General features: G+C 35.6%; 1 protein-coding gene across 17 annotated transcripts in view; it reads left to right on the top strand.

Moving 5' to 3' along the window:
* The window catches only part of ERC1 (ELKS/RAB6-interacting/CAST family member 1), a 554,906-nt gene that overhangs the window by 248,078 nt on the left and 281,683 nt on the right, over nt 1–25,145 (top strand). For 14 of the 17 annotated variants that reach the window (XM_048216749.2, XM_057318942.1, XM_048216750.2 and 11 more), the window contains one exon: nt 13,634–13,765. The exons of the other annotated variants lie outside the window; for them this stretch is intronic. In XM_048216749.2, the coding sequence (XP_048072706.1) occupies nt 13,634–13,765 (132 nt within the window). The remainder of the gene's footprint in view (nt 1–13,633; nt 13,766–25,145) is intronic. 17 annotated transcript variants of the gene reach the window in all.

The raw sequence follows: 25,145 nt of genomic DNA, 5'->3' as shown, positions 1-25,145 counted from the left end.
CACTGTGCTGAGTGCTCTGATGTGCTGGATATGTCAAAAGGAGTGCAGTTCATAAGTAATTGCTGTATAAAAAACAAACTAGGCAAATCCCAACAACAAGGGCCTCCTAAGTAAACATTATATGAAAGCATAATCTTAGCTGATTTGACTGATGGTGATGATTCGATTAGAAAAGCTATCTGTTGAAAGCCTGTCCATCTTCTAAGGTTCAGATCAAATGCTCCCTCCCTTCTGTGCAGCCTCACAGTTGGAATTAATCAGGCCCTCTTGTAATTCCATTAGACCTTGTTTCTGCTTTGATTTCAGAGCTTATTTTCGCTTCTTTGTATTATATACTAATAATTTGTGTGTTGTTTTCCTCATATATTTGAGTGTGAGAGCCAGGTTTTGGTACACTGTACATAGTCGCTTCTCTCTAAAAGGGTTTATTGATTTCAGTGGCATCAATAGATGTCCAGAACCTTCCTTATTCACAAGCATCTTAGCCTGGCCTTTGGAGTCTCCCATCAACCAAACCTTCAAGTATTTCTAACCTCATTTTTAAGTGAGATACTAGCGTAGCTACTGTATTTTAGAGAAGCTGATAGTGTTGGTGTTTCTTAAATATAGTTTATTGATTTTGTAATCTATGCTCTTTTTCTTACACAGAATCCTTTTTCTTTGGATTTCCAGCTTTACCACCTAAAGATTCTGGCTTGAAGTTAACCTTTGTTGATGATCTCTACACCTTGTTTTGTTATTGTCTTATTCTTTGTTTCTCAGTCTGTATGTTTAATTATACTTTATTGTTTTCTACTTTTTAATATTTTGTAATTGTTCCTGTGTGATTTAATCACTTTCCCTTCTCAACTAGTTTATATCTGCCTTAGGTTAGGGGCTGTTTTAAACATTTCTTTTCAGAAATACTGAAATACTGTTTTAGGTAGGTAGCCATTCATTAAGTGCAGCGGTAATCATTGTTATAAATAATAAAATAAAATTTAAAGGTTTAGTTACAAACTAAAAAAAAAGTCTGTGTGTGATGCTACAACATTTAGCATCCTCATATTCTCTAAAATTTCATAGATCACCCTTTAAGGACTTCACATATTTTAACAAAGGAAATGTCAGGTTTTCGGTTAGTTGAGGATATTTACCTTAAATATTTTTATTCTTTAAGCAGTAACACTCGCTTTGTCTTTTGACACAACTACAAGTTTTAGTCATATTCTAATAAGACAAAGTAGACTGAAAGGGGGGGAAGCCCATATCAATAGTGGTTTAGTGCTTTGTTTTTATTTATAACAAAGAGAAGTATTTGAATTTAACCTTGAGAGAGGGTACTGTCACAGAGATTAATGGGGTTGCTGAAAGAACACTGCAGCTCTTGTGAGTCAGCTCTCCTGAGACCAATGAATATTAAGAATAAAGTTCAAAGAAAGTGAAAACAATAGAAGTAGAGATAGGGAAACTTTACATATATTTAGGCATATTCTCTTTTTAGATGAATTATCAGTAAAATGTTTGTGTTTTTCTTTAAAATTTGATTGGATTTGCTTTATCAGAAACAAAAATTCTTCCATTTTGGTAAGAGGTTTTTTTTTTTCCTTTATGAAACAAAGACTACTTATCTTTGGTTTTCACATTGGCCATGGGGATAAAGAAAACCTTTAAAAAAATTAAGAGTGTCTGATATCTTTCTAGAAATAGTATGTGATGTGTCACCTGATTAGATACCTCTGATATATTAACGATGTTCTTGTAAAACTCAATTTTGGTTTCTTAACAGATATTCTCAACCTATTTGAAGATTTAATCCTATATCATTTCTTCCTTTTTAAATACTTTTTTTTTCTTGGTAAGACAGGTCTTTTTTCTGTCTAGAATATGAGCATAGGTGGGTTTTTATGGTGTTCTCGGCAAATATTAAATAGAGTTAGGGATTACACTGGAGAAGTATACATACAAATTAGCATCCATTTTAACAACCTTTTGCATAGTTGCTGGAATTAACTTGAAAATTTGGTATTCCTGCAAGTGAAGCACCTATTCAAATTGTTGGCATGTGTGTGATTTTTTAAAACTTTTAGCCCAAACTGTGCTGCTTTTTACCATTTAGAAAAAAGCGAAACAAGTCATAAAATCATTTTAAGGAACTCTACAGTGTTGAAATGGGCTCTGTAGATACTTTTCTCTCTGGCCAAAGTTCAGTTCTATTTGATAGCCGGTGAAATGTACTGAAGGAATGTTTATTGATAATATTCATGTGTAGGTAGCCTACTAAGCTGCTTCCTACTGTTAGGTTAGCCCTATTCTATGGACACTTTTAGCCACATCCTTTTAACTTATTAGAAGAATGCTCTCCATAAAATAATGAGTGATTAAAGTTAAATCTGGCACTAAAATTCTTACAACTACTGTGGTCCTCACCTCAGTGAAATGAACGGCTTAACCCTTTCTTTTGTGTTGTTGTGGAAACTCTTCCTTTATATTTGGAAAGTGAAGTCTCTGAGAATATTATTTTTATTTTTAAGACAGCAGAAGCTGGCATTATGTATCCTCTTTGCCAAGACCTCAAAAGCAAAAGTCATCCTCTTACGGACCACATCAGTTGTTTATTATTTTAAGTAATTTTGGTAAAGACTTTGGTAAAGACTTTGAAAATTTATGCTTGTTTTTTTTATAAGTATTATTGATCAGAGGAGACACGTAATAAGATTAGGCAAAGCCTATGTCCTTGCTCAAGTTTCTGATACCCAGCTCCCAGAATTTCTAAGATAAGAACCTGGCTCATCTACACGGAGTATTTGTACTATATGCTCTGTAAAAATTCTTTATGTAAAAGCATTTTGTTTGTATATATTTCCATTTCTTTAATGAAATCCATCTGCTCTTGTTTGATTTTTAACAATTAAGGTTGTAACAGAGTTCTCTAAACAGGGGAGATGTTTGAGGGACTTTGGACAGAAGGGGAAAGAAAATATCTTTAAATTTTAACCCAAACCATTTCCTTAAAAAGGAGTTGGTGTATAACCAAATTCTGTCTTTGTGTTAGGCTAGTTTTCTTTTCTTAAAATTGACTTTATCAATACATCTGGCTTCAATTCCCCCCCCCCACCCCCCAGTAAGCATATGAGTAGTTGGTAATTGAATTCTGACATGTTGAATGATTTTAATGAAATCTTCTGCTGTGTGTGTATGCTTGGGGGATGGGGAAAAGGGAGGAAGAACGTGGGGTGGAGGGTAATAAAGAATTACTGTCTCTTTACGTTAAGGATAATGGATAGCAGTTAACATTAATATCTTTCAGAACATGTTAAAGCCTTTTTGGTAAGTGGTGTTTACTCCAAAGGAAGCAGCTCTTAATATTAACCTAAAGAAATGACCTCAGTAATCAAGGCAGAGTCCAAGTTGGGAAGGGGACGGGTGAACAGGGGAGGCTGGGTTACCTTGGATAATCTATGTGAGATCTGCAGTGACTTTCCCTCTGCTGCTGACAAAGGGAAAAGCTTAATAAGATCTGTCATTATCAAGTGATTTCTTTTTATGTTACTTTAGTATTGAACCTCTTTTCCTTTTAATTTTGAGGGTGATGTTTGAAGAGAACAAAAAATTATTTTTTAATTGTTGGGTTTTTTGTTTGTTTTGCCTTTGCTGTTCTTATTGAATGTTTCATTTGAAGGAAAGGCAGTGGAGACTAGAGTCTTATAGCTGCAGTGGTATGTAGTTGTTGTTGACAGCGCTGATGTCAAGAAGCAAAGTTCAGATGAGTGTATTAGGAGAGTTAGTAGTCATATGGGATTTGCTAGAATCCAGTCTTCTTGTTAATGTGCCTGAAATTACAGCTGTCACAGCTTTTGCCCTAATCTCATTCAACTATAGGAGTCTTCTTATTTAAGGATATGAAGAATTTTTTGGTAGCTTCCCACTTCCTCTCTCCCTCTACCATCCCCCCAAAACTAGTCACACAAACCCCCTGCTTTGGACCCTATACTCTGTAAATGAAGTGGTCTTATTTGACCTTATTTGATAAGTGTAGTAGGCATAGTAAGTAGGTTTCAGCACCTAATCTAGTGGTAGGAAAACTGGTCTGTGTTAGTTTTGATGAGTGCAAACATAATTTATAGCAGTTGAAGTAAAATTCTAAAGATACTGCTTTCATTTTAAGTAATACAAACTATTTAAAATGGTAAACCATGTTCCTTTCCTGTCTCCTGATAGCTTTTAAGTGAGTTGTCTGTGGCATACAGTACATGTCTAAACTGGTTAAATAGAGTGAAATACCAAGTTTAGAACAGGTGAATGAAATTGAAGTTTCTTTCTCTATATAATTTTCCTCCCTCATGCTGCTGATTTGATATTTTTCTAAATAATGAGGGCTAGGAAACTGGGTAACTTCAAACAGTACAAATAATTCCCCTGTAATTTTAAATTAGACTGTTGGTTTTTGCTAAATTTTGTGATTTTTTTGTGCCTCTTAAGGGTAAAATCAATTATAATGAAAATTCGTAAGGGAACAGGATTTAAGGAGGGTCTTTAGTCAGCAGGGACCAAGAAGACCAGGAATACTTCATTCTCATAATTTCCTAAAAATGAGATTATTCCCCAAAGAAAGGAACTTCACTAAAATGTAAGGACTGAACTTACCAATATAAGCTATTATATATAGCTCTTTAAACATCCACCCGATATTTTTATTCAGTTGGCCTTTGATTGGCATATCACTGAGTATTCTTAGTACTGAACTACTAACAAATTAAGTTGGATTACTCTTCATTTTTACCATAATCATAAGAAAATATTTCGTTAGAACTCAATCCAGTTGCAGGTTTTATCCTGAATAATTTTTGACAAAATGCGTATTTTGCTGATCTCATATCCAATGGATATCTTAATTTTGTGAAGTATCTTTAATCTCTGCCTTTTACATTTTAGGCAATCTAGTGTCATTCAGTTCCATTTTAATATAACCTCATAAAAAAAGCTCTGTCTTTCTGGTAAAGACCTGTTACCCTAATAGGTGTTTTTCTCTCAGAAGCAGTTTTGATAATCACTGTTTTCATGCCTCATTGCTTCATTGATAATTTAGTTTTCTTTTGCTGGAAGTATATTCTAGCATCCTATGATAATCATCTTCCAAGATGGCCCCTGATCATCCTTACCTCCCGGCGTTTGAGCCCTTATATAGTCCTCTCCCACATTGTATCGGGATTAGTCTGTATGAACAATAGAAAATGTCAGAAGTGGTAGTATGTGACTTCTGAAACTAGATCATAAAAGGTATTGATGTGTCTGCCTTATTCTCTTCAATCACTTGCTATGAGGAAAGCCAGGTGCCATACCATACTGACACTCAAGTAGCCCTGTGGAGAGGAACAGAGGCCCCTTGCCAATAGCTATCACCAGCTTGCCAACCATGTAAGTGGAAGCAGAGGACTGAATCCTGACTGACATCTTAACTGTAACCCCATGAGAGACCCTGGAACCAGAACTGTTTGGCTAAGCTGTTTTTGAGTTCCGGACCCACAGAAACTGTGCAAGATAAAAAATGTTCACTGTTGTTTTAAGCTGCTGTGTTTTGAGGCAACTTGTTATATAATAGTAAACAACTAATACAGGCACTTTATATCCTAGGTATTAAAGTGATATACCATATGTTGAATTTTTTTTTCCTTGAAATCCAGTTTGGTTTTCTCTGTTGGCAGCAAGTTACTGCTATTTGAATTTGTTTTATTAATGTTATCACTGAAGTAATTTTCAGTGCTTTAGATTGTTAGAATTTTAGGCAGCTTGCCGTAAGGATTCTCACCTGTGTAACTCATATTTGTATGTCAAATGTTTCTTAGCTGTGAGCTAAGAAAAGAGATGTATTTATTTTCTTTTAAAGATTTTATTCGTTTATTTGACAGAGCAAGAGAGCAGGGGAGTGGGAGAGGGAGAAGCAGGCTCCCCGCTGAGCAGGGAGTCCAATGCGGGGTTCAGTCCCAGGACCCCAGGATCATGACCCAAGCTAAAGGCAGATGCTTAACTGACTGAGCCACCCAGGTGGCCCCAAGAGATGAATTTATAACATGCATTCTGGTTATTGCTATGTTGTCCAGCAGAAATAGGAATGTGGGCACGTGTATAATTTTCAATTTTCTAATACCTTCATTTAAAAAACCAAAAGGAGACAGTGATTTTAATAATGTACTTCATTTAATTCGGTATATCCAAAATATTGTCATTTCAACATATAATCATTGTGAAGATTATTGTTTCACTTTTTTGATACTGTCTTCAAAATTTAGTGTGTATTTATAGCACATCTCAGTCTGGCCTAGCCACATTTTAAGTGCTCAGTAGCCACATGTGTATTGGACAGCACAAATAGTTTATTTAGCTGAAGAAGTTAAGATTTTATTGCAAGCTAAAACAGCAAGTCAGTAATTCATATAAACAACAGGAATGATTTTCTCAAACTAAAGTGGGCCATGTCATACCTTAACTTTAATATCTGTCTATATTTAATTTCCCGTAAGTCACCCTCTACTTTCTGAATACCTCGGATCATTCAAACCTGTGGAATATCCTAGGAATAGAAGGGATTCGGGATATTAGAGGTTCTGTATACTTTTCTTTTCTCTAAGCTTACAGCCTTAGAATGGCAGGACTGCCTCATGATTTATCTTGAAGAATGGCGAATGTGGACTTTTTAAAAGAGAAAATAGAATTTAATGTGTATAGCATATAGTCAGAGCCTTAGGATGTACCTGGTATAATCACTGTCACTGTTGAGCCACCAAGAAGCACCTCCCAGGGGTTTCAGCACATCCCCTAGCTTCCAGCCTGTTTACCAAGAGCAGAAGTAGACAGACTCTTTTGTGTTTTGCAGTTTCTGAAGTTCTGTTCTTTACTGACATTTTATTGGCACACACATATTCAGAGAAGTGGGTGATAACTGTCATTTTTTCTACTCTAAGTTTAGACATTGAATTGATTAGAGATTTTTCTCTTCAAACCAAAATACACCATTAAGTGCAGTGTAAATGACAGTTTTGTCACTAGAATTTTGTGTCAAACTCTTATCACCAAAATCTCACTACTATTTTCATAAGTCTTAAAAAAAAAAAAAAAAAGAAACTATTTGCACAGAAAGGGGGATGGGGACAATTTTCAAAGCTCTTGGCTTGGTGCTGTGTCTTACACATATGCTATTTGGATATTTAAGCTTTAGGTATTTTCAGAATAATTGCAGAACTTATTGCAAAATTTTGTCTTTTTAAAAAAATGTACTTATTTAGAATATTCCATGGTTACCTAAAGACTGGAAAAGAATTTCTCGTAATTTTGACCTGCTATGCAAATTATTTTCATGAAAAAAATTCAACTTCTGAATAAAAAACCAAGGAAGAGAGTGACTTGAAATTCATATATTTTTTTCACCATTGGCACTGTCTTGAGATATATTTGCCCAGTCTATTCTCTTTCCAGTAAATAGTTAGCCCCTATGTTTAGAATATCAATACCTGAAATAGTCACCACATATTTTTTTCCAGAAATTCATGTATTCTTATTAATTTATTTGCAGTATGTGCTTTTCTTTCAACATTTCTAAATTTGATTTTGAATTTTTTTTACTGAACATTGCTTATATCATTTACAAAATGACATAATACTACATGGCTTCTAATAAACAGTGATAGTCCTCTACCTCATTCTTGTCTAGTCTGGATTTCTGCTCCTCTGAGACAAGCATGCTTTCACCTTTTTTGCTTGTTTTTTCTGCTTTTTACTTCCCCCTCTCCAAATGATATTCTTATACTGTTGTTTTCTTATTTTTCTTATTTGGACATTAGTTATCTACTGACTTCCTATTATGAATGATGAGGAATTAGCCTCTCTAAGCAAGTCACCACACACACTTCCCTCTTTCCGTCTTCCTAATATAAGTTTTACATTATTATGTCTCAGGCACATAGTATATTATGATTACATTTCCTTTAGTGTACTTTTAGTTTTTCCTGGTGGTAATAATAGCTTTGGGTTTTTTTATTTGTTTTATTATTTATTTGTATACATATCACCAGTTTATTTACAAATTCCTTTCTCCTCTCAGTGTTGGTACTATTATAGAATATGTGATCCCTTATTTATTAACCTCGTAATCTATTCATCCACTTTTTTTCTTGGAAACATCTTTCCTTGAGTTTCTATCCTCTCCTCTGAATTCTCTTTAATCTCTAGGCTTACGGTTACCCTTGAGATTCCCATCACTACTCATTTGTGGTAGATCCCCTTTTTTCTGGGTCCCATGTCTTCCTCTTTCTAGGTTGACTTCTTAAGTTTGATGGAGCACATCCCTAGTAGCTTTCTGAGAGAGTCTGTGATGTGAGGTAAATTTTAAAGACTTTGCATTCTTCCCTTACATTTGATTGATAATTTGGATATAGAATTCTAGATCAAAAAGCATCTTTCCTTCAGAGTTTTGAAGGCCTTTACTTCAGTTGTCTTCTGATTCTCTGTGTTCACATAAAAAGTTCCAGTGCCTTCCATTTGTTTGTCCTTTGTGGGCAATCATTTTTGGCCTTTCTCAAACTTAAAAATCATTTCTCTAGTATTCTAAGCTTAAAAAAAAGGTAGAATATCCATATTATAGTCTAAGTATAGAAAATGTATTTACTCTTTACTGAAACTGTAAGAACAAAGAAGGATAATTATAAATATGATCTAGCTGTGTGCTTAGGATTCCAGTAGTTGTAGAACTAAAAGATTCTATTCATTTTTGGCATTGGCTCAATATTTTATTAAATGAAACAGATTTGAGGTGTGTAATTCAGTACAAAGGAAACTTCCTTGGTTTACCTTAGCGGATATCTACTAAGATTCCGAAAGTAAGACTGGAGCCACATTTTACTCACTAGATGGATTAAGTAGTTATGGACTTTGTTGGTCTTGGTGTTGAAGGTGATGAGAATATTCACTGTCTTCATTCTTTGTCACCACCCTGATTTAATACAGCTTTCTTGGAGCATATGGTTCCATACATTATTTTATATTGATTTTAAATTGTATTATAAGTTATCTAAGTTATAGTATTTCATAAATATTATTTAACAGTTTTCTGCCCCTTTTTTGTGGTATTTCTTGACTTTTGTTCTTTGTCCTTATTATGGACACGGATTTTGAGCCAGGCTACCATCAAGTCCAGAAAACTTTTCTTAAATAAATGGCCTTGTACACAGAGCTCATCTGGTAGACTCTGATTTTAGCACTGGGTTTAATGAAACTTTCCGTATGAAAACCTGCACTGATTATCTGCATTGTGACAAATTACTAAGTATCCTCTCTCTAAAAAAGTTGTACTGATAAAGCCACAAAGCTATTTTTCAGCCCATGCAGAAAAGCAGATAATCCTGTTTGTTTGAAATGGGTTCTGGGAAGTTATTGGGATAAGTTTTTCAGCCTCAGTTTAGGTTAGAATAACAGAAGCCTCTCAGGAGATCTCCAGAGACAGTGTAAGAGTAAAGAATATCGCAGACTGAACAAAAACATAATACTGAGTTATTCAGAAGCAATTGATAATGGGAAACATTCGTGTTTCATTTTTCTTACCACAATCTATATTTCAGAATCCCATGTTACTACTGATAAAGTTATTAATTGGGGATTTTGAGAGGACTGAACTCACTGACGTTTGCATCTGTCTCTTTCCACATAATCCTTCTGTTGCATTTCATATTCTTTGAATCGATAGAAACTACTTTGTCCTTTACTTCTTTTGTCATCATTTCCTGTCCCTCTCTGCTTGGCATTGTTCTAGAAACCTTCAACAGTAACTTCAGCAGCTTTGGAAGCTGCACTCTGCTGCTCACGGCAGGCCACCGGGAAGCATTAAGATTTCAAATAAGAACATTTTTTGATACAGCTAAACTTCCCTGTATAAAACAGAACCTTACTTATGGGGCTAAATCAGGGTATTTTATAACATTTTCTCCTAGAAGAATGAACACTGAAAAAAAATGAACATGACATACATTACTAAAATGTGATTATTCTTTTTTTATCTCAGTTTTTTAATTGAGAAAAATGAGAGAGAACAAAAGATATGTCAACTTTTTATTATGAAAGATGTTAAATAGTAAGATATTCTTTCAGTGCTGGGAAGAAAATCTGACTTACCTTTGACAGATTTCCAGTTCTAGATTTCTGAAGACAAAGTTGTTAGAAAGGACTCTGGGCCTTGCACTTATAAAAGTGAACTGAAGTCTAATTAAAGGAGAGTTACATAGATAAATGATAAAATCTTTTGGTATCTTTTACTGATACAAGTATTCTGAAAGTTGGCGAATGTTTCAGCAATTCTTGTTCTTTTGTTTTTAATTTAATTGTATTAATAAAAAGCACTTTCTTTTTAATCTTTTGTTTCTAGAAGAATTTAAAGAGGAAATGCTTAATAAGAACCTGATGAATCTAGTTCTTAATACTGATTGAACTGTGCTTCATTTATCCTTCTTACTTTAAGATCTTTCCTTTCTTACATGTTCTTAAAATTCTATAGGATTTTGTCTTTCTGATAGAAATCCATATTTACCTTCCCAGGAGTTAATTTTTAAGCTTATTTAGAATATTCAGGTTAGTGGGCTAACTAAATTACTCATCCTTAGCCTGATCACTTATATCCAGTTACCATTTTTAGTTTTCTCATATGAGATTAAGAGAAAACTTTGATGTCTTAAAATCATTAGGAAACCATTTTCTTTTTCATTTATTTATTTTCTTTTTTTAATAATTTTTTATTATGTTATGTTAGTCCCCATACAGTATATCCTTAGTTTTTGATGTAGTGTTCCATGATTCATTGTTTGCGTCTAACACCCAGTGCTCCGTGCAATACGTGCCCTCCTTAATACCCATCACCAGCCTATCCCAATCCCCCATCCTCCTCCCCTCTGAAGCCCTCAGTTTGTTTCCCAGAGTCCGTAGTCTGTAATGGTTCATTCCCCCTTCTCTTAACCCCCCCTTCATTCTTCCCCTCCTTCTTCTACCGATCTCCCTGCTATTTCTTATGTTCCATAAATGAGTGAAACCACATAATAATTGTCTTTCTCTGCTTGACTTATTTCACTTAGCATAATCTCCTCCAGTCCCGTCCATGTTGCTGCAAATGTTGGGTATTCGTTCTTTCTGATGGCTGAGTAATATTCCATTGTATATATGGACCACATCTTCTTAATCCAGTCATCTGCTGAAGGGCATCTCGGCACCTTCCACGATTTAGCTATTGTGGACAATGCTGCTATGAACATTGGGGTGCATATGGCCCTTCTCTTCACTGCGTCTGTATCTTTGGGGTAAATACCCAGTAGTTCAATTGCTGGATCACAGGGTAGCTCAATTTTTAACTTTTTAAGGGACCTCCACACTGTTTTCCAGAGTGGCTGTACCAACTTGCATTCCCACCAACAGTGTAAGAGGGATCCCCTTTCTCCACATAGGAATCGTAGTTTTTGAGTGTGGTCTCTTGGGTGAGCTGAGGATCTCAGACTTACAACAAGGACTAGTATAGTTTATGGCCTTGTAGTTCCTATTCTCCCAAATTCTTCTCTCTCTGAAGTTTTCCATCTCCGAAAGAACCACCATATTCCTTCGCCATTTGCTGACACTTTTTTTTTTTTGAGAACTTTTCTTTATTTTTTTGTATTTATTTATTTATTTATTTAATAACTTTTATTTTGTATATTAGTCATCATAGAGTACATCCCGTTTTTGATGCAATGTTCCATGATTCATTTTTTGTGTATAACACCCAGTGCACCATGCAATATGTGCCCTCCTTAATACCCATTACCAGCCTATCCAAATCCCCACCCCCCTCCTCTCTGAAGCCCTCAGTTTGTTTCCCAGAGTCCACAGTCTCTCATGGTTCATTCCCCCTTCTGTTTACTGCCCCCTTCATTCTTCCCTTCCTTCTCCTACCGATCTTCCTATTTCTTATGTTGCATAAATGATTGAAGCCATATGATAATTGTCTTTCTCTGCTTGACTTATTTCACTTAACGTAATCTCCTCCAGTCCTGTCCATGTTGCTGCAAATGTTGTATAATCGTTCTTTCTGATGGCTGAGTAATATTGCATTGTATATATGGACCACATCTTCTTAATCCAGTCATCTGTTGAAGGGCATCTCGGCTCCTTCCACAATTGAGCTATTGTGGACAATGCTGCTATGAACATTGGGGTGCATATGGCCCTTCTCTTCACTACATCTGTATCCTTGGGGTAAACACCCAGTAGTGCAATTGCTGGATCACAGGGTAGCTCAATTTTTAACTTTTTAAGGGACCTCCACACTGTTTTCCAAAGTGGCTGTACCAACTTGCATTCTCACTAACTGTAAGAGGGATCCCCTTTCTCCACATCCTCTCCAACATTTCTTGTTTCCTGCCTTGTCAATTTTTGCCATTCTAACTGGTATAAGTTGGTATCTCAAGGTGGTTTTGATTTGAATTTCCCTGATGGCTAATGATTTTGAACATTTTTTATGTGTCTATTAGCCATTTGTATGTCTTCGTTGGAAAAGTGTCTGTTCATATCTTCTGCCCATTTTTTGATTTGATTATTTGTTTCCCGTGTATTGAGTTTGAGAAGTTCTTTGTAGATCTTGGCTACTAGTCTTTTATCTGTAGTGTCATTTGCAAATATCTTCTCCCATTCCGTGGGCTGCCTCTTAGTTTTTTTGACTGTTTCCTTGGCTGTGCAGAAGCTTTTTATCTTGATGAAGTCCCACAAGTTCAGTTTTTCTTTTGTTTCTCTTGCCTTTGGAGATGTGTCATGAAAAAAGTTGCTGTGGCCGATGTCAAAGAGGTTGCAGCCTATGTTCTCCTCTAGGATTTTGATGGATTCCTGTCTCACATCGAGGTCTTTCATCCATTTGGAGTTTATCTTTGTGTATGGTGTGAGAGAGTGGTCAAGTTTCATTCTTTTGCATGTAGCTGTCCAATTTTCCCAGCACCATTTATTGAAGAGACTGTGTTTTTTCCACTGGATGTTTTTTCCTGCTTTGTCAAAGATTAGTTGCCCAAAGAGCCGTGGGTCCATATCTGGGTTCTCTATTCTGTTCTATTGGTCAATGTGTCTGTTTTTGTGCCAGTACCATGCTGTCATTTATTTTTTTTCTAAATTAGTTTGCTAACAATTGTCTATATGAAGAATGTAATTGAAAAATCATGCTATTTACCTAACTTTTTCATCAAGGCTGAACTTTGCAGGGAGAGAATGTTTTGGTATAGAGTCTTTTTACTTATGCTGCATCAAAGCTGGCTTAAAGCCCAGTTTAGAAAGTAATTCAAAAACAGCTTTTGTTTTAAGTAATCAAGCTCTTGCTGCCTATGCTGCTTAACACAGTTTTATTCTCTCTGTTACAGAGAACAAATCCATCACTAATTTCTCTTGCTTAACTAACTTGACCTTTTGCTCTGAATTATACACTTCTTCAACCTCCTACTATAGTTCTTTTCTTCCCTTGTTCTTTCCTCTGTGAAGATATCTTTCTGGCTTGGATTTACTTCTGAAGAGAAGAATACTTAATAAGCAAATAGTCCTTTCTTGATAAATAGTCTATCCTTGGGTTAACTAATTAGTCTACTTCACCTAGTCTTCCATCATTTTCCAGGACAGTCTCCGTAAGAAGGATGACAGGATTGAAGAGCTGGAAGAAGCACTAAGAGAAAGTGTACAGATAACTGCAGAGCGAGAAATGGTGCTAGCACAAGAGGAGTCAGCCAGGACCAGTGCTGAAAAACAGGTCTGCAATTTTATACAGTTACTGGCAACACTGCTGGTTAAACAAAAGGTAAAACCCAACCAGTATAGTTTAGGTAAACTGTACATATGTTTATAGGGTTTCAGAAGCACTTCATCAGGTGTAAGTATTTAGGCTTAAACAAGAATTGAAATAAGGTTGCATAAGAATGACTCATGTTAAGAGTGTCTGCATTAATAATTTGGGATTTATTTCACATATATGGATGTAGTATATGCTCATGTATCTAGTGAGATGAAATGGAGCTTGTCTGTTTGTTCAAGGACTGGTCACAATCCTGCTTTTAAATTGATTGGGAAAACACAAACATTTCTAAGTTACAATGTTAAATTTAAATAACAGTTTATTTATTTTATACCCTGCCTTGTTCAAAAGAGCAGCTAAAGTTATAACAAGGTATTAACAAGGTTCATGGCAAGTATGAAGGACATAGTTATCGTGGCACTTGAGAGCACCAGAGCAGCAGGTCTCAACCCTGAAGTGACTTCTTAGAGAGTTCTGCTGCTGTGTGTGGTGTTTGCTTTATATATTCTTCTATGTCTCTTAGATCCTGGTACACTTGCTTTTGACTTTTTATTAGGAAGGGTAACTAAAATTGGGAAATGTGAATGGGAAAAATGGTTCTAACAAGCAAATGCTCTAATCTCAATTCCTAGTATGAGTGTGATTTGAGGTTTTAAATCTCCCTTACGCAGATATTCATGACATTTTAATTTTTTCAGTTATTTTTTCCTTTCCATTTCTTTGTTAGAGGACTATACCTGTTAAAAACATAAAAAAATTCAATGAGAGGATAACCTGAATCTTTTGGGAAACCCCTATGATGAGACCACTGTGGTCTTGTGAGTTAAGGTAGTTGCATAGCAAGGAAGAAGGGTACATTTTCAGAGCAGACAGATGTAGTGTGTGCTGTAAGGGAGTCCCTTCCTAACTGTGTTAGTATGAGGATATGGTTTCTTTAGTGTGAAGTATAGAAAGAAAGACAAACTGATAGTTTTTAGCCAAACTGAAGAAAAGTGGAACTTTTCACAGTCTGTCAGTGCCCTGTTCCTACATAAATGCCTTGTCCACTTCTAATTTGAATATTTCCTGATACACAGTTAAATAGAGCTTGGGTAGTAGCTTCAGAGAAGAGATGGTGACAGTCATTGATCCAGAGTGAAGAAGGATTTTCTTTTATCTTGATTTTACCTTTTTTATATTCTTACCTTTATGTTCAAAATGTCCCCATTTTTTCTTTCTTTAAAGATTTTTTTCTGCTTGGGGATCATTATTTAGTGACAAGTCTTACATATTGGGGATCATGTAGAAATGTCGGCAATTAATACACCATGTCATTATGGCATATAAATTGCTAGTATGTGTTTTTTGAAATGTCTTACTGTGTGAACTAATTATAATTTGCTTTTTCGGGGGTAGATTTTTATATATTTATGTGTTTATGTATTATTTATTTATAATAGACTTATTTTAGATCAGGTTTTTGGGGTTTTTTGTTTTGTTTTTTAGTTTACAGAAAAGTTGAGCAGAAAGTACATGAAATTCCCATATTTTCCTTTCTCCATCTCAGCATTGGTATGATAGATTTATTAGAATTGATGAGCCAATATTGATACATTATTAACTGGTTCATAGCTTACATTTTGGTTCACTCTTCATCTCATACAGTTCTATGGGTTTTGCCAAATGTACAATGTCATGTATTCACCATTACAGTATCGTACAGAATAGTTTCACTGCCCCAAAGATCCTCTGTGCTCCACCTGTTCATCCTTCCTTCAGCTCCCCAATCCTTGGTCTTTTTCCTGTCTCCATTGTTTTTCCTTTTCTAGAATGTCATGTAGGTGGAATCACACAGTATGTAGCCTTTTCTGACTGGTTTCTTCTATTTAGCCTTGCGTTTGTGGTTCTTCCATGTCTTTTTGTGGCCTGATAGCTCATTTTGTTTTACTTCTGAATAATATTCCATTGTATAGACATGACACAATTTGTTTATTCCTTCACCTATTGAAGAACATCTTGATTAATTCCAATGTTTGGCAATTATGGATAAAGCTTCTATGAACACTTATGTGGAGGTTTTTGTATGGACATAAATTATCAGCTCATTTAGTTAAATACCTGAGAATTGCTGGATTTTATGGTAAGACTATATTTAGCTTTATAAGAAACTGTGAAACTGTCTTCCAAAGTGGCTATATATAATTTGCTTTTAATTGCATGCTTTTTTTCTTTCTCTCTTTCCTGTTTATCTTTTTTTCCACCATTCTGCTACTCACTGCCTATCTGAAGCTGTTGAGTGAAATATTGCATGAGACCAGTCATTTGGGCTCTAAGTGGTTTAAGGTATGAAGAAGCCGCTTTTATGTTTGTATTTCTGAGGCCATGTGACCTTTATCCACTGTCCCCTCCTGCTGTCATCTTCTGTTCTTATTTTTATCTTTTTCTGTCTTCTGACTCCACTGTTAATTTTACTTATATGTATTAATTGTATATACCAAGCTAATCTGCAAATATTCACTTGAAATATCTTAAATGGTAAAGCTTTTTTTGGCTAGGGACGTTATTCTTATTATCTTACTCAGGTCCAGAAATTATCTGTCTCTAACTAAATTTAGCCTCTGAGAAGAAATAACTCCCTCTGTTAGAAGGAGGATATCTGTATCTCTTGATTTCTTAAAGAGCAAAGCAAAATTGTTTGGGAATAATCTCTCTTAACCAAAATAAAATACAGAACCTTCTAAAGTTTGAGAGGGGAAAACTCGCAAAGGAAAAAATTTCTTCTTATAGGATCCCCTTATAGTTTCTTTATCCCCAATACATGCTGCTCCATATCGAGCCCATACCCAAAATATGAAGAAGTTGTATAATGATCGCACAAAGGAAGATGTCCTAAACTGTGTTGGCAAATGGAGAGATGAAAGTGAGTTAATCCCATGGGGGGAACCCAAGGGCTCCTTTTACTTTTGCTTTGTGCTTTTCTACATGGATTTTCTTCTTTTGAAACTTGTCTCTGCTCAAGTTTTAGCAGGTTTTGTGTTTTGTTGAATGTGAAAGTCCATTTTCTTAAAATGAGACTAGAGTAAAACCTGTTTTCTTAAGTCTCAGAATTATGAGGAGATAGGGAGCAATATCTTTAGTTCAGCAGTGCTCCTAAAAACTTAAATTTCTGAAATGCCTTTTGTTTTTAACTTGAGATGAATGTTTTAAATATCTTCACTAAGAGTAAGTTTATTTTTTGAGGAAGCCTTTTGCAGCTACATTGTTAACTAAAGTTTTAAAAAATGCCTCTAAAGTAATAAGACATTTTCTTGTGGCTCAATAAGCTGGATTTATATCTGTTCCTAAGGAGTATTTCTTAATGTTTTGAACAGTGATAAAGATATATCCTCTGAATATAACTAAAATTTACACATGCATTCTGACTTTTATTTTTAAAAGTTCATTTTTAGTAGTGGTACTCATTTTTTTAATTGCCATTTTGATGTTACTTGGCTTGTATGTTAAGTGTAAATTTCGTCCTAGAAGATCATAAGGTTTTACCTATGATTTGCAGAGAGTTATAGATCAATGAGCATTTTTTAGGATTACATCCTAAAATTTTTTCCCAGATATTTGCGTATTAAATATTGTGCATTCCAATAATTAAAGTCACTTGAAGAACAAAAAACGGCACTCTGATTAAATGGCATTTTATAGCCCAGCAGTACACGTTGGACCCACTTGGTTTTTACTCTGAATCTCACAGAGTACCCTGCTTCTTCCTTCAACATTCAAGTTCTTTTCCTTCCCTGCCAGCCAGACAGGCAGATGGGAGAGCTAAGCCAGGCTTGGCCTTCACTGTCAATAGTTCTTGATTCTTGATTGTGAAAATGGGCAGTAGAGTCATTTAAATTTGATCCAGCCTCTTTGTGTCTCACAAAGTTAAATAGCTAAAAAAAAAGTGAAATAAGGCGGTGCTAAGGAAACATACAGGGCATATTGGTGGCACATGCTTCATTATGATTTCGCTTGTTCGCTTCTCCTGTTCCATTGTTACTTTTGAAGGCAGTGGATTTTTTCTTGTGTTTCTATCTTCTTCAATTTCAGCTTAATCAAATTCCTTATCCTCAGCCACGTCTGGTTTGTCAGACACATTCGTGGAGGAAATGGAGCGAGGTGCACAAGTGAGTGGGGTCCAGACTACAACTGGCAACTGCCAAGTGTCCCATCTTTTTTCTTTCTTAAAGATTTATTAAATTCTCTATTGGCTGCGAATCTACCCAGTCAGTTATACAGCATTTATCACCATGATACCCAAGTACTTTCTCAGACAGAACAAGTCACCACTACTGAAGCATCACCAGTAATTGGGTAGCCTGTAGAAGATGATGTGTGCTAATAAAACTATAATTGTACTCTTCATTCCTTCCCATGGCCTTCTTACTTTTAGCTGTTCCCAGAGTTGACAGTTTATTCTTTGGCCATATAAATATAGTCCTGTACTGGTCTGAACATTTATAGTAAGTTATATTTCTCATTTGTTGAATTAAATGGCAATAATGCTCAGAAACTAAAATAATGACCTTTTTTTACTAATGCTACCCTTTCTGCAAACATTTTATTGAATACCTTGTAGTTTTCCAGATATTACACTAGGCCCTGGAAATAGAAAGGTAATAAAGATAGCCTCTGCCTCAAGAAATTCATCGTTTATTTGGAAAGACTGAAGAATGAATCTCTAATTATGGTTCAGTTTGATAAGTACCGTGGTAGTGATCTGCATAGAGAGCTTTAAGAGTAGAAGAGGAGGGGCAGGCATGTAATTCAGATTGGAGAGGTGCATAGAAGGCTTCCTGGAGGAGATGACTAATGCATGAGCGGAGTCTTAAAGAGAAAATACTAAGCAAAAAGGAGGTGGAAGGTTATTCACCATATTCTATGTAGAGGGATCAGCATATGTGAAAGCTGGAAGCATCCGGGAAACTTTAAATAGTGGTTAGTAGCTATAGTTCAGGATAAATATGTATGGTACGATCTATGGAGGGAGGGGGAAGTACATACAATCTGATCAAGCTGAAGTGTGTTTAGTCTCATGTTGTGCTCCAGCATTTAATTTTATGTTCAAGGCAGTGGAAAACTGTTGAAACATTTTAAGAAAATAACAATTTTTTTTCATGAGTTTGCTTGCTCGTTCATTCATTCAGCAGAACTTTATTGAGTATCCAGTGGTGCTGTGGTAGTCTGGGGTAATATATCATGATAAATAAAGCAACTGTGATCTCCCCCCTAAGAGACCTTATAGTCTGCAGAGGGACACAGACACTAATCCAACAAAAAACCCATTTAATTACAAGTTAACACAAAGTGCTATAAAGCATAGAAACGGGTTTTCTGTAATAGACAATAATTTGGTGAAATTTGGAGAGGTTAGAACTTATTTTTGATTGAGTGCTCAGAGAGGGTCCTCTGAGAAAGTAACATTTAACCTGGGTCTTGAAGGGTGAGAAGCCTGCCATGTTGAAAAGTGGGGAGGAATCAGTGTTTGTGACGGCAGTAAGGTGGAAAGAACTGGACATGTGTGAGGACGACTGGTATGACTTGGGGGGTGGGAGCAGTGCAAGGCATGCAGTCCTTACGTAAGGGGTAGCCAGAAGTTTGTGGTTTTTTAAGAATGGTGGAAGCCATTAAAGAGGTTTAATCAATGCATGACATCCGCTGATAGTGTTTTTAAAAGACTGTCTGCTACTAGTTGGAAAATGGATTCCACAAGGCTAAGAGTGGAAGCAAGAAGATTGGGTGAGTTATCAGAGTAGCCTAGGCCAGAGGTCTTCAGATTGAGGTACACATATACCCGGAGATGGCACGAACATTTTCCAAAAGGGTCCAGGGGCACGGGTTCTAAACATACTTTTTCTTCAAATTGATCTGCCTCAGAAGTCCCCTAGGATGAGCAGGTTCTCTTTTTTTACTTCCCTTTTCACAGTATGCATCCCTCACTGTGCAATAGGCACACCTCTCCTGAATCTTAGTATTTTATATTCCTCTAGGGAGAAAAAAAAAAAAAACAACCCTCTGGGACAGTTAAAACAGGTAATTCCAAATATTGGTGTTAAGAAGATGGATCAGAAAAGTCAGATTGTTTATAATTCTTTGTTTTCAATAGAATTGAAGGATAACCCAGTTAAGTTGACAGCTGGTAGATAATTATAAATAATTTTTAATAATAGGCTACTGTGTGACCTTGGGCCTGTAATTCTGAAGGAGTGCAAAAAATTGAGATATATTGCTATAACAAAGCTCCTTCCATTCCTATTTATTTATATAAAGGTTTTTTAGTGCTTACACCTATGAAAGGGAAGCATACACTAGAATTGATACTGAACCCTGAATAAGTAATATTCATCAAGGAATATCTAAACTAATAAAATAAAAATCCCTTAAATTTCATTAAGATAAATATGTTTAATGGTAAGATACATTTTTAATAAAATTTTACTTTTCACATTTAATAGTATTCTTTCAAAATATCACATATGTATATTAGCTTCGATTGATGTATGTTATTAATAATTGTAATGATCAATCAATTTGGAATAATTTTTTAATGGAGTTATGACCACAGGAAATTTTGTAAATATGAAATTTAAATTTATGTACGTATCTTTGATGCAGAAAAGTACTAGAGAGAATCTATACAAACAATCTAGCATAAAATAAATTACATCAGTATAAATTTTAGGAAGAAATGGAACAGAAACACCAGATCAAAGAGAAAAAGGAACATGTAAAATTTTTAATGACTTAAGAACAGTTTGTCTTTCAGTTCTTAAATAGACAAAAGTAGATATCAAGTCACCATAGTATTTATATTTAATCGGATACTTTCTTTTTTAAAAAAGAGTGATGCATTATTTTTTAAAAACAAATTTAAAATACCTAAGAAATCACATTCTTTGCAACTCTTTAAACTTATGATATTAAAAAAATAGATATCAAGTTAAAATCATAGTTACTCCTGTGTCAGTTCCCTAAGCTGTCAAAGATACTTACCATAACTGCCACACTAAAGAGAGGTTATATGTACAAAGCACTTATAACAGAGTTGGCATATAGTAAGCACCCAGTAAAGCTTAGCTACTACTGAGCTTCTGTTGTTACTACTGTGGCTCTTGATAGGTCCGAGGGAAGGGGTTGCTCTGATCAGCAAAAGGCCCCAGAGAAACTTAGTTATCTACAGACCCCACCTGGTCAATTCAGTACTGGTGATAACCTGCTTTTTGTTAAAAGTTCCCATTTTCATATATTAAGTTTTAATCCTTGTGACGTAAGAAAATCTTCTTCCCTGCCATTTTCCGGCCTACAATGTATAGTATCTGCATCAGCCGGGAATACCACAGCCAACAATAGGTCAGTCAGATGGGTATCATTCTTATCATTGGGTTATTCCTTTTCTGAGAGTCTGTCTTAGGTCAATGCAGGATCTTAGTCTGTCCGTTACTTTCCAATTTTCTTTTAGGTTTCCCTCATAAAAATAGTTTTAGTAGCTTTAGTAAATGGCTACAAATGTGTGCTGTGAAATCCAATCCTAATGCTGTCCTTCAGTTTTACAAAGTTATGTATTCTGTGATTTCCTTTAGAAAGGAAAGTAGGGAGGGAAGGAAAAATAATACTTTCGTTAGCATAATTTAAAACAAAATGAGAGTTTGAGAACATTATGCTTAGACCTCATTCGTAGAAGTAGGGAGATAGAGAAAATTTAAGATGAGGAAAATTTTGTGTTTGATTCTCATAATCTTAAATTGGAAATAACCTGTTTGAATATTCATGACTTTTTCTTCTTAAACACTCAGATGCGCACGCGTGCGCGCGCGCGCGCACACACACACACACACACACACACACACACACATTTCCTATGTATTGAAAATACCTTAAAAACATTATTTCAGTTGCATGCACTCTCCAAGTGCCCAGGTGTGGTATCCATGTACCATTCTGTATTAAAAGGATTTGAGTTCCAAATAGAAGTTACTTTTTCTTTTGATACAAAGTGAATTCTAGGAGTACCCATTTTTCTTCACAAGTGCTTATTTGTGCTCAAGCCTCTGTAGTCTCAAGAGAAGCACTCTTCAGTAGAACTTTGACACAGTGGACATACTTTATATCTCTTCAGTATGGCAGCTCCTAGCCACACACTGGTGTTGAACACTTAAAGTGTGGCTAGAACCCCTGAAGAACTGAATTTCTACATTTATTTAGTTTTAGTTAAATTTAAATGGCCACATCTGGCTAGTGGCTACTGTACTGGACAGCGTGTTGGATGGATGGATATTTATATATACACACATGTACTTAGCAACCACATTTAGTTTTTCCTCCTGAGCCTTACAGAGTTGTAGTACCGATACATATAAAGACAAGCACTTTCCTGATGTTGTTGATCCTTTGTTTTTGTTTTTGGAGAAACATCTATGGTCTAAAAACCTATTTGCCAAAAGTAACCATTCCTTTAAGAAGTAATGGTGAAAGACTAGGTTAGTAAAGGACTAGGTCACTTTCAAGAGATATCATAGTTGTGTGTGTGTGTCTGTGTATTACCCCATGTTCATATAATATTAGACACTTCAATTTATAGCACGTGTGATGGAATTAGTATAGGAAAAGGAGTACAAAAGTTATAGAAGCAAGAAGAGGTATCTGTCCGTAGAGAGAATATGCCACCCTAATGTTAAGAGTTTAATGGCTGCATAGATACCACTTATTCCATTACTCTGTTTTTCATTCCAATAATGCTTATTGAGAGCTTACTGTGTACTAGAAACTGGGAATACATTAGTGAAAAAAACAAATATGGTCCCTTTCCTCCTGGTGTTCGTATATTAGGGAGATTAATCACATGATCACAGACAATAAACATATTCTTTAGGATTGTGATACAGGCAAATAAATGAAAGTATAGAATTACAAAACAGTATAACATGGGGAACTTATTTAGAATGAATGGTCAGGAAAGGCATCTCTAAGACATTGATACTTAAATTGACATATGAAAAGTAAATAGGAATTGGTGAAATGTCAAGAAATTTACTTCAGTGGAGGGGCGCCTGGGTGGCTCAGTTGTTAAGCATCTGCTTTCAGCTCAGGGCATGATCCCAGGTCCTGGGATCAAGCCCCGCATCGGGCTCCCTGCTCCACTGGGAGCCTGCTTCTTCCTCTCCCACTCCCTCTGCTTGTGTTCCCTCTCTCGCTGGCTGTCTCTCTGTCAGATAAACAAAGAAAGTTTTTTTTTTTTTTTTTTTTAAAGAAATTTACTTCAGTGCAAACCACCTGTGTGGGCACCCTGACAATGGGAAGAGCATGGTATAGTTATGCTATAGAACTAAAAGAAAAATAAAAGGAGATTTATTTGGAGATAGATGCAATAGGATTCACTGATGTTTTGCATGTGGAAGATCAGGGAGAGGGAGGTGGCAAGGCTGATGGCCATGTTTTCTGCCATGAAAGCTAAGTCGGTGGTGGTGGTGTTTGTTGAACTGTGGGGAAAACTGGAGGAGGAGCAGTTTAGGGTAGAGATTCAGCTATGTATGTATTAAATTTGAGGTACCTATGCCCTCTTTCTCATGAAGGAGTTGTCACCTAGGGACTTGGATATATGGCTTTAGCTCAGAGATGTGCTGTGAGCTAAAATAGAAACTTCAGTTACTCTCAGATGCACGTAAATTGAGAAAGTACCTCTTTCTTCTGACTAGAAAATACGACACACTGAAAGTACATAACATCTTACTCTTAATATAATTACAAGGCTTCAGATACTGACATTTATTGATTACCTATTAACTGCTCATCATCATGATAAATAATAGGATTTAATCACTTGAATTCTTAGATATATTAGTGTTTCCTGGAGAGAGGAAGAACATTGGGACTCACTGGGTCCTTTTTCAGAAAAACGAGGATTGGTTTGCATTTATTGAACTACACGTTCCCTCTGAATGAAGCAGTGTCTTCATCTTTATTCCATCCTCTGGATGAATCCTACTTCTCCTTCTATAAAACCTTCTTTTACCCCTCAAGTCTGAGTTATATGTCTCTCCCGTATTTTTCAGCAGCACTCTGTACTATTTGTTTGACAACACTGTGTTATTATTACTTATTTACTGTTTGTCTCCTTAAGAGAGTATTTCCATCTTCTCTATTAGAATGAAAGCTCCTTGAGGGCAGGGATTGTGTCTTGTTTATTGTTGTATCCTCAGTACCTACCATCATGTCCGGTACATGGTGGCATTCAGTATATATTTAATGAGTGAATGAATAAAATTTTATTCTGACCTCCTGACTGTTTGCACTCCTGGTAACAGAAGCATCACTTTATTTACTAAACAATATAAAGTTTAATGGCAATTTTAGGAATTTTACATTAGTTACCAAAAAATATTTTGAATTATTACAAAAATATGTTGAATTATTACAAAAATATTTTGAATTGTTTTTATTCTTTCTTGCAATTCCTCTCCATGGGATTTGATGAAGCACTTTGTCATCTGACAGAAAAACTCAAAAAAGATTTCACAATCATAGATTTAAGGAATTAGATATTATTATTTGAAAGCTTATTTTTTGTGGTAAAGAGTATTTTATTTATTTATTTATTTATTTTTAAAGATTTTATTTATTTATTCGACAGAGATAGAGACAGCCAGCGAGAGAGGGAACACAAGCAGGGGGAGTGGGAGAGGAAGAAACAGGCTCATAGCGGAAGAGCCTGATGTGGGGCTCGATCCCATAACGCCGGGATCACGCCCTGAGCCGAAGGCAGACGCTTAACCGCTGTGCCACCCAGGCGCCCCAAGAGTATTTGATTTTAAAGCGTGGTAGCTACAATGGAAAAATAAAATTTAGGAATCCTCATTATCCCTGACCTGTCCTTACAGTGGGAAGTAAAAAGACTTATTATGTCTCATGCAGTGAATGTGCAGCACTCTGTCCCACCATGGCTGATCTTTCAGATAGTAGGAGCCTGCAAAAAGTGGTGTTCTGTACCACCTAGTCTTCAACTGTGAAATAGCAGTAAGCCATGTCATAAAAACATGTAAAAATTCAAAACATTCTGCGGAACAGATGTAAACTATGATCAAATTAGAATGGAAATGTTTTGATCCTACTTTATTTCCTTCTGGTGGGACTTACACTTCTGATCATTATTGGTGAACTTGACATTAGGTTTTTCAAGATCTGTCTCATCTCTCCTGTCTTAAAGGTAGATTAATAATATTGAGATTGATTCCTTATATACAGTACTCTAATGGGCTATATTTATAGTTTATAGAGGTTTCTTAACATATCATTTTTTTCACTATTTATCCTTTTATGCCTTAAACTG

The sequence above is a fragment of the Ursus arctos genome, unplaced genomic scaffold, assembly GCF_023065955.2.
Source record: "Ursus arctos isolate Adak ecotype North America unplaced genomic scaffold, UrsArc2.0 scaffold_26, whole genome shotgun sequence".
Classification (NCBI taxonomy): Eukaryota; Metazoa; Chordata; class Mammalia; order Carnivora; family Ursidae; genus Ursus; species Ursus arctos.
This window is presented reverse-complemented; position numbering and strand designations above follow the sequence as displayed.